Genomic DNA, 19,322 nt, shown 5'->3' on the forward strand with positions numbered 1-19,322 from the left:
ATAGAAATAGCTAGTTTATACTATTATGTAAAAGTAAAAAGTTGTGGTCTGATGTTATTATCTTATTCTACTGCACTAAAGGGAGTCGGAAGTCAATGCCTTTTCTCCCCCCCTCCCACTTTCCCTACACTTTTCCCATATTTCTCCTACTGTCTTTTATATTTTTGTATTTTATATTATAAACTAATAAATATATATATAAAACCCTTTCCAGTACAGAGTTTGGTCACCTTACCTGTATAATGGGATCACTAAGCCGTACTGTGGTTGAAAACTTTTTGCCACTAAAATGCATGTCAATACATTTTATATGAGCAACAGAAATAACTTTTCAAAGTTATTTATTTTTTATAAGAATTTGCCTGTAGATAAGGGGTGTGCGTGTGTGTGTGTGTGTGTGTGTGTGTGTAAAATCAAAGTTAGTTATTTAGGTTGCAGTTTGATAAAGGAAAAGCTATTTCTATATGTACACAGATTTCTAAGAGCTTAGAAGGGCTATTATAAGCAGCCCTCAATTCCTAACCATTCATTTGGCGACCATGCGAAGTTACAACAGCACTGAAAAAAATATTTATGACCGATCCTTGCACTTATGATCATCGTACTGCCCCCATAATCGTATGATTACAAATCAGGTGCTTGGCAATCAGCAGGTTTTTACAATGGTTCTGCGGTCAAACGATAGCCATTTGCAACCTTCTGACAAGCAAAGTCTATGTGAGGAGCCTATCCCCTTAAAAGGTAAAGGTTCCGGCACTTCCGGTTCCGGCGGCTACGGCGACGGGCAAGTCCTTTGCCCGCTCCCGCTCTCCCGGTGGGCTTCCCCCGCTCTGGGGGGGCACAGGACGCCCCAGAGAGGCGTCCTGCCGAGGGAGCAGCTCGCGGAGGGCCCTGGCATCGACGGCGGCTGGTGGGGGCTTCTCCGCTTCGCTCTAGGCACCGGGGAGCAGTATCGGAGGGCGCGCCTGCGTCTCGCTCCATGCCGATCGGACAACACACTATTGAAGGAAGCAGCGGCGGTATGGTGAGAGGCTTCCTTTCTTCACTCCCTCTCTTTTGAATTGATGGACTTTTCAGCGATTTTAAAAGTTAAGCTTTCGGATTCTTGCTGGAGGTGCGGCTAGAGGGAGGGGGATTTCCCCCCCCCCCTTGGACAAGTGGCTTGAGAAGATTTTGCTTCCTCCCCCAGGGGAAGGAGGAGGGGGGAGAGCCAACTAATGATGCCTCACCCCTGTAAAAGTGACTTTCATTGGATTTAGTTCCAGAATATATGGGTGAACTGAGAGTTTTCTGAACTTTTTAAACTTTATTATGCCTCTGAGCCCAAAGCTGGCAGGGCAAGATGGCACACTTCCGTTGTCTTCATGAACTGTGAAACCTGACTCCACCTTTAAAATTCAGGCTTCCGGTCTTTGTCTCCGTGTCACCCAGAAGAATCTCTTGTGGATTGCTATTTTTTGAACTCTCTGGAGAGAAAATTTTTCTCTATTGTTAGACTGACTAAAGAAACTCCCATCTGTTTGGATCTTCTGCCTCCTGGACTCATCTGCCTGCTCTACTTCTCCAGCTGTCCAGTCTCTACACTGACTGATTTCTCTGTCTTTAAACTATGTCTCCAAAAAGACCACCACCTGGAAAACCTGGCTTTGCTATCTCTGCACCAACATCTGCAACATCCAGTCCTGCTACACAGTCAAAGATTACAGAACTGATGCAACCTAAGAGTACAGAGATGGATTTGCAACAAATGCTTCAGCAACTCATACAGGGCCAGGAAGAAATGGAAATAATAATAATAAATATTTATTTCTGAAGGAAGAAATTAAAGAGAATCAAGTCCAAATTTATAAGAACTCACAGAGACTGGACCTTGTGGAGGGTGGGGTGACAGAGGCGAGGGGGGGGTAGAAGCTCTGCAGAAGGGTAACAAAGAACTTGATATCCAACAAATGAAAACAGAATTTGAGAGAATGTCCTTTTATCTTAGATTGTACAATTGGGCACAACTCACTTAATGACTGCATAGCTTACCAATGGAACTTCCAGTCCCAATTGTGGTTGTAAATTGAAGACCACCTGTATTTCATGTTGAATAGTTTAAAAGCTGCAGATTTCAGTTTGATTCTGTTTCCAAAAAATGTTAAACTGCAGATGTCAGTTTCTTCACCATAAGCAAGGTTTTGAAATCATAAAACTTTTTACAGACCAAGAAATTATGAGAACAGATGTTTAAGTTACTCTGGGAAATGCAGCAGACAGGAAGATTAATTGCACATGGGAAACTCATATCAAAATAATGTGCATTAATGGCAACTTTGTCTGTGAAGGTGTCGGAACAATTAACTCATTTTATAAGACAGTTTTAAAGAGATTAAATGTTATTTAAGATAAAAGTACTGTAAACCTAACTGATATTTATAAAATTATTTATTTAGAAATTAAATTTCATTTTCTTTTATTCTTGCTTTTCAAGTATGTTATCTGAATCAGTGCAACTGCTCCAAATATAGGTTAAAATAGGAATACTCTTCAAATCAAACATAATGCTCTCTGTGAATACTTTTCCAGATATTGAGATTTGGGGGCAAGAATCCTTATGTTAACAAGAAGCTATGGGCAATGAAAGAAAAGAGTTTGTGTCCAGGAACCATGAAAGATGAACAGCAACCAGACTGATGTTATGTAACTGATACCTAGACACTTTAAAGAATATTTGAGATTAGATTTTGGAGGTCACTATCAATATGACATTCCACAATATAAGTAACATGACTTATAGGTAGTTGTATTGGTCACATGATCCAAATTCAGGCACTTGGCAACTAACAGATATTTATGATGGCTCCAGTGTTCTGGGGTCATAAGATCACCATCTATGACAGGGGTGTCCAAACTTGGCAACTTTAAGACTTGTGGACTTCAACTCCCAGAATTTCCCAGCCAGCTCTGCTGTAAGTCCACAAGTCTTAAAGTTGCCAAGTTTGCCCCTGATCCATGACCTTCCCACATAGCTTCTAACAAGCAAAGTCAATGTGGGAAGCCAGATTCAATTAACAACCACATGATTTGATTAACAATCACAGTGATTCGTTTAGCAACCATTCCAAAGAAAGGTAATAAAATCAAGTGCCATTCACTTAGCAACTGCCTTGCTTAGAAATTCTGGTCCCAAATAGTTGAGGACTATCTGCATTTTACATTTTTAATACAAAGATATTCTATAATAAGAACCAAGAAGTTATATTTACCAATTTGCAAGATTTCTGAGAAACTTAGCAATAGTTTCACCATCTGCCATATATTGTGGCTAACACATGATCACTCTGAACAGAGATCTATGTAGCAAACAGGTGATTTCATTAATGTATTTTAATATGACATCTAAATCATTATCAATAACTCACACAAGCCTTCCTTACGTAGAGCAGCTCCCGGATTAAGAACATCTGACTTGTAGACAACTGGTACTTACAAACGGGCTGCCTGTTACTAAAAATGGCAGATGGCATTCTCCTTCCTTGAGCCAATGAACTGCTGTAACTGCATGGTGTTTCCATGAACTACTGATGCACAGAAAAGATCATGCCATCTGCCACTTTTAGTAATGGGCAGTCTATTTCTAAGTATGACTTCTGACTCTTACATACAAATTTGAGTTAGACAGACAGAGGAGTAGAACTCATTCCCAACCCCAGGACAGTCTGTATTAATGATCTGAATTAACTCAAGACAGCTCAGGACATCAAGTTTCCCACTAAAAATGACAGTGATTCAGTTTATTGATATCTTAGAAGAATGCTTTTGATTATCAAGATGACTCATTAATACCACACTACTGAAACATATACTGTATTTTTTTGGCACCAGTATTAGTTTTTTCTGGATCCATATCTTAGTAATAGCATAAAGCAAAATAATCCTATGACAAAAATAACCTTGTTCTTCAGTAACTACCTCAACATTCAACAGGAAAAATATCTGAAAGTTTTCAATGTCATTTTGCAGAGACTATCAAAAGGAATCGAAGAAACAATAGTTAAGTCATATGATAATTACAGAAAGAGTTCCAAGTACTTAGAGATAATACTGAAAAAGCTTCCAGACTTGCTTTTGAAAATTCTGGAGACCATCCAAATAAATAAATGTTTTGCTCAGATAGAATTCAGAAGAGGTGATTCAGGGGAGGTTCACTCATTCCTGATTTAAACAATCTTACTTAAACGATAATACCACACCCTAAACAACATTAAAGAACTATTCAGATTTACAGAGATTGCTCACGCTTGCTGACATATGTTGGAAAATATGTATATTTTCATGCCCAATCTCAGTTAGTGTAGAGCTCCATTGAACGTCTCTTGCAGATTAAATACCACAAATGTTTTTTTCTTTATAAGATAAATGTTATAAGGAACATCCTAAATAAATCTAAATACTTAAATACTAAAGATTTATGCTGGGTAGGCTATATATGAACAGATAATTCCCCAGACAGCAAACTACTGACTAGAGCAGAGAGTAATGGTACATCTGTGCATACTTATAATGGATGAAAGAGCATGAAGCCTCATAGATGACACCATAAGATATATAATCTGCCTCTGGATTTCAAAAATGAAAATAAGGTAGAGACCTAGTGAGCCATCAAATTTCAGCAAACAAAACCACAATCCCCTATGACTTTGCAAGATTTCTCTTTAGTTTGCAAAACATATTTTGTTATCTAATTTTTTCCAATAAATATACTTGTTTACTTTAGCAATCAGTGCATCAGAAAGCAAATTTATAACCCTTTTGGATGCATCATAAGATCCTGTGGGCATGCTCACCAGGATCCCTTCTTCTTAGGCTTTTTATGTGGGACAAAAGCACATTTGGTTCTTTTTGGCAAACTATCTTTGAATGAAAGGGACAGCAAACACATTTCCAATGGAAACGTGAGAGCTTCCGTAGCATTACATGTCTCGGGAACAGATGTACAAATAGCAAGTGATAAGTTACTTGCCTGCAGGTGTGAAAGCCTATGTCTGCTTAGAAATTGCTTCTACTGCATATATTTTGCAAACAAATGCCAAAATCAAATTATGATTTATTTAACAGAGTAAACCCTTGAATAATGAAAGGAAAAGGTGTCTATAAATACAGAATGTTGTTAAATATCAGTATAAAGACTGCTAAACTGAGAGTTTACTCAGTTAAATAAGGCATTTCTCTTTCTCCTAATACCGGTATTATCCACATTTTTCCATGCTATTTATGAAAATATAATAATTAAAATGCTTAAGCTATTGTTTTAGTCTTTGTCTTTGCACGAGGTCTTTAATCAGAAAATACTTTCCATCTGCTTTATTGAATAAAAAAATTAATATGGTATACAAGAACAAATTAAATCATATTAAAATAGAAAACAAGCAATATCAATAAAAATTCTAAGAAATCAAAGTTATACTGATATTTAAAAACACTTCAAATGCACCCAAATTTTCCCTACTGTTGAGTGTGTGCATGCATGCGTATATGAGCCTCTCAATGAAATAGAAAGCATTTATTTTTCAACTTTTCTCTTCCTTTGCTTGTTTTTATAAGCATTCCATCATGTAATTCCACATACCAGTATCTTGAAGTGAACTAATCTAGAAAAAGAATTGATTTAAATAAATGCATAAAGTGATTTTTATTCTTGAGACTTTACCTGAATCCAGCTATAGTAATAACATTTAGACTTATACACCACCCTTTGTGCTTTACAGCAGGGGTCCCCAATCCACATCCTGGTGCCGAGCTGTGGCCCAGTGGGAATGGAAATCAAATCAAACTTTTATTGTCAATGCACAACATGTGTACAACAAAATTGAAATGATGAGCATGTGAAGCTGCATTTGTAGAAGTGGCGCACACGCAAAACCATCCACTCTCCCCGCTGCCAACCATTGCCACTGGTGCCGGTCCACAGAGCTGGAAAGGTTGGGGAAGGCTGCTTTACATCACTATCTGGGCAGTTTACAATGTCAGCATATTGCCCCTAACCATCCGGGTCCTCATTTTACCAACCTTGGAAGGGTGGAAGACTGAGTCAACCTCAAGCCCTGTCGTGATCAAACCACTGGATAAGGGCAGAGTTTGCCTGCAATACTGCATTCTAACCACTCCGCCACCAAGGCTCAGCTATACTGGCTATGTATTGCTAGGTAGGTAGGTTCCTACCTATTTCTGAGAAGTTGGCATTGCTTCAGCAAAAAAAAAATGTTCTGGATCATTTTTAGTTAGGTTTCAAGTTGGGGTATGAAATCTAAAACAGGAACAGTCACTCACTGTGGTAGATCATCTCTGCCAGGGTCTGGATGGTGGAAGAGCACTCATCGCGGTCCTCCCTGACCTCTTCGTTGCCCTTGATACTATCAACCACAGTTATCTTTCTGTGTTTGATTTAGAGCAAAACAAAAGAGCAAAATTAGATTATTTGCTCTGCTCTTACCTAAGTGGGCAATTCCAATCCATGTAAGTGGGGAAGGAGAAGTTAAGTACCATAGGATTAAATCCTCTTCTCCTCTGTATCTATATGAGGCCACTGAAAAGTCATCAATCAGTTTGGGTAAGGCACCATCAATATGCTGGTTGTTCATTGTCACCCTTGGACTGAACTGGATATGTCATGGATTTGAGGGTTTAGAGAGAGAAACTAAGCTTGAACTCAAACCAGATGAAGCTGTGTTTGCCCACAAGCCATTTTGCTGGTCCAAATGTTACTTTACATAGGATGGCACTCCCTCAGAAATATCTGCTCTATGACTAGAGTGTTCTTATTGAAGGATGCCGCTGCTACAAGGAGTGGTTAAGAAGACTTCGCCTAGCTTTGGCTGGTGCAACCTCTACCTGGAGTGGAAGGCCCTACAATAGTGACTCTTGGAAAGTTCATTACTAGATTACTGCATGGTATTTTATATGGGGCTGTAACTTCAAGATTACACAGAAGCTGTAACTGTTGCCAAACACAGCTGCCTGAGCAGTGGTGAGTGGGAGCAACTATTGCTATGGGGGCTATAGTGTACTGGGCACTGCAGTAGCTTTCAATAGGTTTCTGTATAAAATTTAAAGTCCAGATTTGTATTTTTATGGCCACAAATATCTTGGCTACTAGTTCTTATAGAACACATGAAGGCTCCAAAATGTTGCTTTCTTATCCTAGCTTTGTACAGCAGTCTCCCATCGGAAGTCAAATTAGTAGAAACCCTCACTTCTTTTTTGGAAAGCTACCAGAATGGAGCCATTCTGCAGAGTCTTTGAAAACTCACATTGTTAGATTGATGCTGCTGGTATGTATTATGATTATTGTTTCTTTACTTTTACTTCTGCTATAATCAGCAGAACTGTTTTTAACTGTTTCTGTTTTAATATCCCTTATGATTGTAAATTGGCATGAATCATATAATTTTGGTGATGTATAAACAAAATAAATAACATTCAAAAATTACTATTCGAACCACCGCTCACCAGAAGAGACTGAACTTATACAGATATAATTTTTAAATGTCCACGAAATATTCATACAATTTGTAATGAAAAAGCAGCTTTTTTGACAATTTGTTAACTTCCATACTCACCGCTGATGTTTATTGCTGGTAACACTATTGACATCTTTGGTCGCCTGGTCTTATTGTGCGTGGTGGCAGGTAACAACAGATGATCCTAAAAAATATGTTACGGATATTAAGTTGTACTGGTGACTTTTAAAATGTGAAAAAACTATGTAGAATAAAATTAAAATTAAAACCAATACAAATCCCTATTTAAAGGACGTTTGACACACTGCTGTATCTCCGTATAGATTCCAGGTACAGGTATTTTCAGAAGCTAGCATTAAAAATAAATCCCACACCCATTCAACATCTAAATTGCACTTGAGATAAGAATTCAAACTTGTGTAGCTGCTTCCATAAAAATACCATAGTTGAACATAGCCATCAGACTCAACTAGTTTATTTCTGCCTCCTTTGGATTATATTTTTTAATTATAGTATTAGTACAGTATTCTTGTATTTTTAAAACAAACCCTAATATTCAGAGTGTCACATTCTCATATGGATTACAAAACAAAACTCTTGCCACAAATAGTTCACAATCTGAATGTCCGCCATTCAGATTGTCCATTTTATCCACCAAATCTTCACCCAAATTCATGATTCTATTTGTTTTTAATTGAAACAATAGTTCTATTATGGTTTCTGGCTTTCATGTTGATGTGAAAAATTAGCATTTAATTTTTAACTATATCTCGCTTTTTAATTAATTGCAGTTTACTGAGTGTTCTTTATTCCCTGCATCTTTTACTGCTACATTTTAAAAAGGTAAACTAAAGGAGTCCCTGTGGATTTTAATCTGCTAGTTGTTGCTGATTATGGGGGTGGTGCTGATCTGTTTCAAGTCAATTGAGCCAGTGCTGTCCAAAGATATTTCTGCAGTCATGTCACCAGTATGACATCATGGAGCACTGTTACCTTCCCAATGAAGTAGTGCCTATTACCTACTTGCATTTGCATGCTTTCGGACTGCTAGATTGGCAGGAGCTGGGGCAGGATGGGAGTTTATCCCATCGCATGGCACCTGGGGTCTTGAACCTGGGCTGCTGGCTTTCCAGCTGCCGAGCCCAGTATCTTAACTGATGAGCCGCCATGCTACCCCGTTACATTATAATGTTCCAAATCATTAATTTTAACTTACAATTTACATCAATCTATACATTGCATAAACATAAATTAATTTATATTAGCAGACATCTTAAGTTTTCCAGATGGATATGAGAGTTATTTTAACTAAAAATGTGGTCAATTAAAAAACCAACAACAACCATGCTACAAAATAGTGATTATTTAGCTTCAAGAACCTTTGAAGCTAAATGATCAAAAGAAGGAGTGCCAATCTTGAAAACAAATGTGGCATGAAATTTAACGGAGCCTTGTTTAATAGGAACTGTCTGTTGCTCTTTGTTGCTTAGATGCTGCTGTGGAAATAGGTCTAAATGTGTAACCTTTGCTAGTATCCTTCACAGCTAACAAAATCTGCACTTCAACTTGATTAAAAAACATACTGCCTTGGACTGAATTTAGAATGTATAGAGCATTGTGCTCAGAAGATTACTGCACTAGAGGATAGCCATGACAAAAATTGGAGCACAGTCTAATTTGGCAACATCATTTTTCCAGTCAGATAGTTTTCCAGCCATTATGCCAGGCATTGAGTTTTAGGCTTTCTCTTGGATTGTCATTCCATCACAGTAAAAGCATTGGCTCAGAGTCAAAGTCATCTGCTCTGGAGTCTAACTTGCTTTGATTTATTTTGTCTTTAGACGACACTTCACATGAAAAGAGCAGATGGTGGGTTTTTAAGGCTCATATTTCAATTTTTACCATATAACTTACTATTTTTAACAATAAATTTAGGTATTTTGTATCTCAAATACTAAACTGCCAATTAATAATGCTTTACTTTCTTTCTTTTACTACTTTGGCAATAATTGAGAAGCTCAATGAAATATAAGTCTTTTTTCTTATAATCCAAAACAATGGATGAAGAAAGGATTCATTTTCCTCCCAGATAGTTAAATTCACCCACATGTATTAGGCCACATTAACTATCAAATATGCCACATCAAAATGCATAAAATTATAGAGACAGTAATATATTTCATTTTGACAAATTCAATTACTTAAATGCATGTTTGCTTTAACTTGACAGAAACCCAGAGATGCCACTGTTATGTATACATTAATATAGCTGCAATATGACATCCTTTGTTTCTCTACTCTAACACCAAATTGCTTAGTACAACTTTTTCAGAATCACTTAATAAAAATAACCATAAAGACACAAAAAGCATTTAGTGACTTCCTCCTAAGAAGATCATCATGAAGAAAATGGAAATTAATATTTTGTTGCATTAACACTACATTTCACATTTGTGTAGATAGACAGAAAAGACAAAAAAATCCATAGAATTTTAGATTTCCAGCTTAGTTTCAAAGTTATCTACATCTTATCTATGAGGTCTTGTGAAAAATATGTTTTGAAGAAGTATGCATAAAAGGAGGGCACAAAGGGAGCTAGTCGGGAAGTTTGACTTCATTAGCAAGAAATTTACCCACTCTAGAGATTAGATATTTTCTCTTCCAGATTATGAGGAAGCCAAGTGAAAGCTCTCTGTGCCAGTACTTATGAAATCAACTTTCTTTGCATTACATCAGGGGTGTCCAAACTTGGCAACTTTAAGACTTGTGGACTTCAACTCCCAGAATTCTGGGAGTTGAAGTCCACAAGTCTTAAAGTTGCCAAGTTTGGACACCCCTGCATTACATAGATTGTTCAACAATATTTCATATTATTCTGTTTCCATGTATTCTCCCTCTCCATTATTCCTAGTACAGTCCTATTGTGCTAACTATTCTGTTCCTCAGATATTATTTAAAGGTAGATTCACAAATACCTTTTCATTTTTTTGTAAAAAAAAAATCCATCTATTTCTATTCGGTTTATAAGCAAATCTGGACATTTTGGAGGTAAGTACTTCTAATCCCAAATGTTTTCACCTCACTACAAAACAATCCTCCCAGGCTCTGTACTTTGAGTAGGAATACAAAATCCCCTAACTTGTTTTTTAAATGTATTGAAGCTGGCAACTTCCATACACTCTCAATCAGCATGACTGAATGTTTTCATATGATTTATGGGAAATATATTATTTTAACCTGTCTGGTGGATGCCAGATTTAGAATGGTTATAATACTGTTGGATGGCTGAAAAAACAAGCAAATTAATCATAAAAATTAATCATCAAACAAATTAATCCAAAATTCTAGGTTGAGGCACAAAATGACCACTCAAGGCATGGAGCATACTTACTATTTCTACCTCTTATTTTCCCCTACAACAATCCTGTGAGGAGGGTTAGACTGAAAGAGAGTGACTGGTTCAAAGTCACCCAGTTGGCCTTTGTACTGAAGGAAAGCCTAGGGCTGACAGTCTTGACTTCTAGTTTTATTTATTTGATTTGATTTCTAGACCGCCCCCTCTCCCCGGAGGGACTCGGGGCGGTGTACAGGTACCAAATTAAAAACCATACAGATAACAATAAATATAATTAAAACCGGATTAAACTTTAAACCCCTGTACAAATTTATAAAAATTAAAAACTTAGCTTTAAGACCAACCCGTAAAATTTAAAAATACAGACTGAGGTGGGAGAGCTGGAGTTAGGCCAAGCCGGCTAGCTTAAACAGGTGGGTTTTCAGTTTCTTGCGGAAGGAGCGGAGGTCCGTGGTTGTTCTAATATCAGGGGGAAGGTCATTCCAGAGGGTCGGGCCCATCACAGAGAAGGCCTTTCCCCTGGGCGTCGCCCGCTGGCACAGCCTAGTGGATGGCACCTGGAGGAGTCCCTCTCTGTGTGAGCGGATCGGCCGAAGAGATGTATGGGCAGGATACGATCCCGCAGGTAACTCGGTCCTGTGCCATGGAGCTCTTTGAAGATGATAATCAGCACCTTGAAACGCACCTGAAAAGCTACAGGTAGCCAGTGCAGCCCGCGCAGGAGAGGTGTTACGTGGGAGTATCTGGTGACTCCCGAAACTGCCCGCGCGGCCGCATTCTGAACCAACTGCAGTCTTCGGGTGCATCTCAAGGGGAGCCCCATGTAGAGAGCGTTACAGTAGTCTAGCCAGGACATCACAAGCGCATGGGTGATTGTGTGAAGGGCGTTCCGGTCCAATAGGGGACGCAATTGGCGCACCAGGCGAACCTGGTGAAACGCCCCCCCTAGGAGGACGCCCAAATTGTGTACCCGATCCACGGGGGCCAGATGTTCGCCCCCAATGGCCAGTGATGGAATCAGCTGGTTGAACCGGGGTGCCGGTAGCCACAGCCACTCTAGGCCAGCACACACCCATTCTAGGCCAGCACCTTAATCATTGCACCAAGCTGGCGCTCCAAGTATTCTATTTCAGGCACATTATGTGAAGATCTAGCTCACTGGAGAAGGCTTTAATGATGGGAAAGGTGGAAGGAAAGAGCAGCCAAGTGAATGCACTCAGTTACAGTGGCGACAAGGGCACCGTTGGAAGATCTGATTGCCATAGGTTAGGGGCAGATTGTCATAGTGAAAAACTATGTGGTCATTAAGAGTCAACCATGACCTGATGGCACATAATCAATCATCAATCAAGGATAAGTGTAGCATGTATATTGAGGGATTCATAAAGACTTTAAGCATTTTAAAATTTCTGCTTGCATAAATGTATGGTTTCTATTTCTTAAACCAGACACTTTGTTTACTATTTCTTCCAAATGATACCAATCAAAACCTAGTCAAAAGCAAAACAAATTCAGCTTCTACATGTGTCAAACAATATGAAAAGTTATCTCTACGACAATCTCAGTGGGCAATTATCATTGTGACAGAAATTCTCTTCCAAGCCCTGAATCATAATCCAAAATATAGGAGAAGTTTACAGAACATCCTTCAGTCAATTGGCATATAGAGAATCTATAAAGAATCTATAAAAGAATCTCTTTTATAGAGATTAGCAAACATTTCACTATTATATGATTTTAATGTGAAAGTACACTATTCAGTTCAATTTCTGTTTTTCAATGTTTATATCCTATTTTTATTTTGCTTTCCTAGTAGCCTTGTAGAAATGTGAGATATATGGTAAATCAAATAAATATACAACCCCAAGGTCAGGGCTGGAAGGCTCCATGTGTATTGAAAATGTCCTCCTTCTGTGGCTAGCCAGGAGACCAGGCTTTCATGATGACATATTTTAGGGTCTTTTCTATTTCCAGAATAATTTCAGCTGATTCTAAGGGGCTAGTTAAATATGTAATTAATCCACATAATTTAATAATTGCAGGTGAAAGGAAACACCAGCTTCCTTTATGTGACAACAAATCAGAAAACGAATTTCTTGCAACAAAACAGGAGAAATCTATTTTATTTTCATTTGAGCTAAGATCTACTCGAGCTCTTCAGGCGATTGTGACTATTATTTTAATGTGTTAGCAAAGAAGCGCCTTAAGTGGAAAAAAGATACCATGTATCGCCTAGGTCCTTAATTCTGTTTCGGAAATAATTATAGTTTTATTATTCATGTACAAAAATGACAGTAGCAAATAAAGGAAGTATCTGCAATTATTCGAATTATGAAAGTATGCCAACTCTGCCAGGCTTCCTGTTCGTTTATTCTATTTTTTTCAATAGAGATTAGGGCCCATCCCCCAATAGGTGTGCCTTACAGATTTGTAGACTTCAATTTTCAGGATTACTTAGCAAGCATGAGCATTGTTGAGAATTCTTGGAGTCTATGTGTCTATTTGGGAAGAACTGGAGAAAGAAATTTCTGCCCACAATATCAGAATTTTTTTTTGATTAGCTTTTTGTAATTTCAAATTGCAACAAGACCATGACCATGCCATTTAAAATAGTACTTAGTACTGAGCATTGGTCCTTAGAAATCCAGGAAACAAAGTTTTTACTTTTTAAATGCTAGCAATATTCACTGTTATTAGTTATGCTAAAAAATAACAGAAAAAATAGAAAAAAATAAAAATATTTCCCCTTCTATGCAGTATCATCAACAAATTCATATTTGCCACAATAGTAGAACAGGGAATTTCAATCACAGCCTAAATATAACTATTTCACTGATACACAAATGAGTTATGACTGCTCGCCTATTACGTAATACTTATCCCTACCTTTAGCTGACCTACCTTTTGACATAGAATGCAAATGAACCTAAACTAAAGAATTTCAGAATAGGAAATTTATGCAGTTTCCTGGGATATATATTCATAGTCGCAGGCTCCAAAAAAATTTCAGGTTTTTTTTTTTTTGGTGGGGGGGGGTCAAGTCAAAAGCCAATAGAGAGCAAGAATCATGGCTATGGGAAATCTCATATCCATTCTACTTGGTCTAAAGCATCTAATTTATATTTTTCTGATAATATAATCAAACAAACAGAATCAAAGTCTCCGCATTTTTATGTTTTTTTTTAAAAAGCTCTTAAATAATTTCTCAGTGTGATAGGTTACCGGGGGCAACAGAATCTGGAACACAGCATATACTTCCCATTAAACGTTTCAAATTTTCCAGGTTCATTAAATTTATTTTTCAGATATGACTTTTGTACAGTACTGATGTTCCAGTTCCATAGCTAACTACCCACACTGTTTTTCTATTCTTTGTTTCTATAACAATGAAGAAACAGAAACACAGGCTTCTTATTTAAGCATTGTAGCATGCACTGTCCCGTCCATAATTAGACTGTAATATATTAGATCGCTTCTCTCTAACAATCCTAATGTCAGCATTCCAAATATCATCCAAAACTAAAGCAGAGTCCAAGGCTATATAGGGGTCATTTACAGTATTTAGTGCATTGGAAGGGGTACCCTTTGCCCGAAGCTACTTGGGTGAAAAGGGTTAGGGTCTTAAAAGCGGATAAGTTAGTAAAACAATTCCATGAGAAGTTTCTTGACAAGCCAAAGGGTCCCCCCTTGGGGGGGGGGGGAGAGGTGGTTAATTCTGTTATGTTAACCCCTATATTATTCTCTTTCAGGAAACTTTTTTCTTTTGAGGAGAGGCTGCCTGTCAGGCCTGCAGCCGGTTCCTTTTAGGATCTTTGGCCTGCCACATTCTATTGTTGTGCTGTTTCATTAGAGAGGAATTGGGAGGGGGAATAATAAGGAGTAGAATGTGTTGTCAAAATAAATTCCTTTCTAGAAAGCTAAGTTCATCTTTTGTTCTCTAGGCCTCTGAGCCTGACCGGAACTGGATGGGTGGAACTGCCAGTGTGGCAATGGAAGATTGGATCTTGTGATTGGACTTGTGGGTGTGGGGGCAAGATCATGCACTTTCAACTGGGTGGGGAAACCCAGGAAGTTTTTAGATTCGGGTTTCCACAGATGTGCCAACATGTCTCTCTTAATAAATTGGAACTTTGAGGAATACTTCGCCTTGGACTCTGATTTAATTTTGATGATATTTGGAACGCTGACACCTAGACGAAACTGTGTGAACCTTTTCCTAATTGTTTGGTACATTTCTTTAGTGGTCACTTTGACTATGGCTTATGATAAGAATTTACAATAGATAATCCAAGTATAAACTGAAGCCCGAAGGGGCTCAGCATAGCATTTGGCAAGTGGCTTTTTTCCCAAATTGAGTCAAAAACTGGAAGGACATGGCAAAAGAGGGAAAACTTACAATATCCAAATACCATTTCATTTTAAATTCTGGCATCTCACACATTTTACTTTTTTTGTAAAAATAAGGACATAGGAAATGGAAAATATAAAGAAAACAACAGTCCTGAAACTCTTGTACAATTCTGAAACCAACTTTCTACTTGGAACATAGTAAGAAAATATCCAAATGCACTATCCCAAAGTCTAGGGTAATGATGGTGAACCATGACATGTGTGTCACAGGTGACACACCGTGCCAATTTTGATGACATGCCAGGCCTTCCAGAAGCTCTGGAAGTTGCACAAGAAGGTCTTCCTCTTACATAGTCTCTGGCCCTCAAAATCACATGAGGATTCTCATGCAATTTTCTGAGGCTCCAGAAAATGCAAGAATAAGGCCCTCTCATGAAACTTTCAAGATTTAGAGGATTTGGAGAGGAGAAGAAAGGAGAGTCTGGAGAAGTCTCTCTTGCCTGGGATGGGGTGTGACAGCAGAATCAAAGAAAGCATTTTCTGAATTTGATATGCTGAGTCCAAAATGTTCACCATCATGGTATAGAGAATTTGTATATATCTATATCCAGAGAAAGAGGAACAGAAAGTAAATATGTGGGATCACTGTTTGCAAATTTTTAAATATTTAGCCTTAGAATTTTAAAGCACTTAATAATTAATTGTCAACAACTATGCTGATCAGTAATCCATCAAAAATAATAGTGTTTCCCAACAAGAAGATCTCTGGCATTCAGATATGAAAGCCAGAGGATTACTATTCCGAAAGTAATCTTCTGGATAGAAAAGAGATTTCTGTTCATATTAATTTAAAATGGCACAGAATACTTAATCTAAAAGGTAATATTTTATTATTTACAGTTACTATCTGTCAGATGCAAAGCAAGCAGAACAATTACTATTTTACATTCTAAGAGTATATTCTTTTGTTTATTCACATAAGAATTTTCTGCCACCCATATTATTTTACAATATAAAGTTTAGAATTAGGTACAATTCACTATAAAGAAACATGGTACTTTATTTCTGATGCAGTTCAATCTTCTTTCCAGTCTAGAAATAGTTTCTTATAAATCTGAATGTGCTTTATGGCCTCTGCATAAATAATAGGGGGAAAAAATATTCTAACTAATTGCAGTAAAGGAATGCTAAATATCAGCAGAGCTCCTATGATTCTTAACCAATAGATGGTGCTGTGATCAATTGGCATTTGATATTTCACTGTTGTTGCACCTGGACTTTAGAACACACTAGACATTGTCTGTTGTATAATTGTAAACTTGGCTAAACAGATAGAGCCAAGCAGGGGGAAAGGCTTCATCTGTATGGAATTATCTTTGAAAAAAAGCCAGTTATATGAAAGAGAAGTCTAGTGCATCAATGGAACTTGCCTGGCGTTAAGGGCATTTAACGCCAATACAATAAAATTAGTAATTGCAATTGCGCACTTTGGAGAGAAATAAAATGCAGCAGGAAATGGCCCAAAGTACAATTGTTGACTTATAAATTCAATGCAGAAAGTCAGTTCAAGAGACTGATTTGCTTCTAATTGGAAGGAAAAGAACAATCTTACGTTGTTGAAAAAAACACCATAAATCTTCATAAATGTTCTGTCCTCCTCCCTGTTCTGCAACTACTAAACAACTTCCATTTTATAACAAGGGCATAGTTTTGGAACTAAGATTTGGAAAAAGATTAACTTTTGTATTATTCTTAATGACACATATTCCAGTTTTACCAACTCTTATTTAAACCAAAATTAAGGCTCAATGAGAGACAGTAGACGAGAGAAGAACATTTGAAGTTACTGTATTTATCGGCGTATAACACGCACATGCGTATAACACGCACCTTCATTTTAAGAGGGAAATTTCAGGGAAAAAAATTAAATTTCAAATAAACAACTTTGAAGCAAAATAAGGGTAGCTCAGAACTTTTTTTTATTAATATTATTACCACTTGTAAGGTAAATAATGTAAAAGGACAGTAAATTAAGTAAGTTAATTGCAAATGGCATACTTTTCATTTCATAACATTAAGATCAACTGACAGCTGAGTTTTCACAATGTATGCATCTTTTCCCTGAAGACTCGTGTTTAGTACATTCAGATGCTTTCTTTCTTCTTTCCCTCTTACTTGTCTATCCTTCCTTCCACCCTCCCTTCCTCCTTCCTTTCCTTCCTGCCTCCTTTCCAGTTCCCTCCTTCCTCTTTCCTCCTGCTTGCCTGCCTTCTTTCCCTCCTGCTTATCTATGCTTTCTTCCTTCCTTGCACCTCCCTCCTTTCTGCCTGCCTGCCTTCTTTCCTCTTTCCCTATCCTCCTATCCTTCCTTTCTCTCTCCCTCCTTCCCTGCCTCCCTTCCAGTTCCATCCTTCCCTCCTTCCTTCTGCCTCCTTCCTGCCTGCTTGCCTTCTTTCCTCTTTCCCTCCAGCGTGTCTGCTTTTCTTTCCTTCCTTCCACCTCCCTTCTGCCCTCCTGCTTTCTTTCCTCTTTCCCTCTTGCTTGTCTATCCTTATTCCCTCCTCCCTTCCTTCCTTCCTGCCTCCCTTCCAGTTCCATCCTTCCCTTCCTTCTGCCTTCCTGCCTTCTTTCTTCTCTCTCCTGCTTGTCTGCTTTTCCTGTGTGCGCGCGTGCGAAAAAGAGGTGGTGGGAGAGAAATTTGAAAGGTCTTCTGCTTTCGGAACTCAGAAATACCCCTCCCCCACTCCCCTTTTCCTCCAGCGAGCACGGAGCTTGACGGAGGCGAAGTGTGTGCGCGCACGCGAAAAAGAGGTGGTGGGAGAGAAATTTGAAAAGTCTTCTGCTTTCGGAACTCGGAAATATCCCCCCCCCACTCCCCTTTTCCTCCAGCGAGCACGGAGCTTGAAGGAGGCGAAGTGTGAGCATGCCCGCGAAAAAGAGGTGGTGGGAGAGAAATTTGAAAAGTCTTCTGCTTTCGGAACTCGGAAATACCCCCCCCCCACTCCCCTTTTCCTCCAGCGAGCACGGAGCTTGAAGGAGGCAAAGTGTGAGCACGCGCGCGAAAAAGAGGTGGTGGGAGAGAAATTTGAAAGGTCTTCTGCTTTCGGAACTCGGAAATACCCCCCCCCCACTCCCCTTTTCCTCCAGCGAGCACGGAGCTTGAAGGAGGCGAAGTGTGAGCACGCACGCGAAAAAGAGGTGGTAGGAGAGAAATTTGAAAGGTCTTCTGCTTGCCGTGGGCGGGCCGCATTTACATAGAGCAGGGAGGGCTGTTAAAGGGCCGTATTAAACCGGCCCCCGGGCCGCAAATGGCCCGCGGACCGGACTTTGTTCATGCCTGGTGTATACGGTACTTGTTAATACTGTAAAAACATGGCTTCTTAACATTATATCGGCGTATAACACGCATACATCATTTGCCCCCTATTTTTCGGGGGGGAAAGTGCGTGTTATATGCCGATAAATACGGTACATACTTGGGCTCTTTAATTCCAAGTAGATTCCAGGTAGCTTTTCAGAATTGCAAAAATGAACCTTGCAGTATATGTACTGATCTTTCTTGAGTTGCAATGCTGAAGGTGTTGGCCTTCAGGAGAGACTGCGAGTTCTAGTCCTGCTTGAGGCATGAAAAACATCTGGGTGACCTTGGGCCAGTCACTCTCTCTCAGCCCAACCCACCTCATGGGTTTGTTGTTGGGAAAATAGAAGGAGAAAGGATTACTACATATGCTTGTTGCCGTATTTATGAAAATAACAGCAGGGAATAAATGAATAAACAAATTCCTCCCCCCCCCAAAGAAAACTGATACACTTTTTTTAAACCACAAAACTCAAATATAGTGATCACAATAAAATGTGATCAATAAGGAAATATTATTCTGTTCTTTCAGAGAATCAAAGGCAACACATGTAAGTCCTTCTTTTATCCTCAAAAGGACAGGAACCTGGGAAGTTTCTCTCTCTCCTTCTCTCTCTTTTTCTGGCAATAGCAAATCACTTAAGTGTTTTCAAGAAAATTGCATAAAAACAATTTAACTATGAAAAATGATTTTCAGTCTACATGGGAAAAGGCAGAAGCAAGTAAAATCTTACCCTTGGGCTTCTCTCCAGGCCTT

General features: G+C 38.6%; 1 protein-coding gene across 3 annotated transcripts in view; it reads right to left on the reverse strand.

The window, feature by feature from the left end:
* The window catches only part of ATF6 (activating transcription factor 6), a 79,285-nt gene that overhangs the window by 21,885 nt on the left and 38,078 nt on the right, over positions 1 to 19,322 (reverse strand). For all 3 annotated transcript variants that reach the window (XM_081948236.1, XM_081948237.1, XM_081948235.1), the window contains exon 15: positions 7,602 to 7,686. In XM_081948236.1, coding sequence (XP_081804362.1) covers positions 7,602 to 7,686 — 85 coding nt within the window. The remainder of the gene's footprint in view (positions 1 to 7,601; positions 7,687 to 19,322) is intronic.

Source organism: Natrix helvetica (genome assembly GCF_964273705.1).
Source record: "Natrix helvetica genome assembly, chromosome: 3".
Lineage (NCBI taxonomy): Eukaryota > Metazoa > Chordata > Lepidosauria > Squamata > Natricidae > Natrix > Natrix helvetica.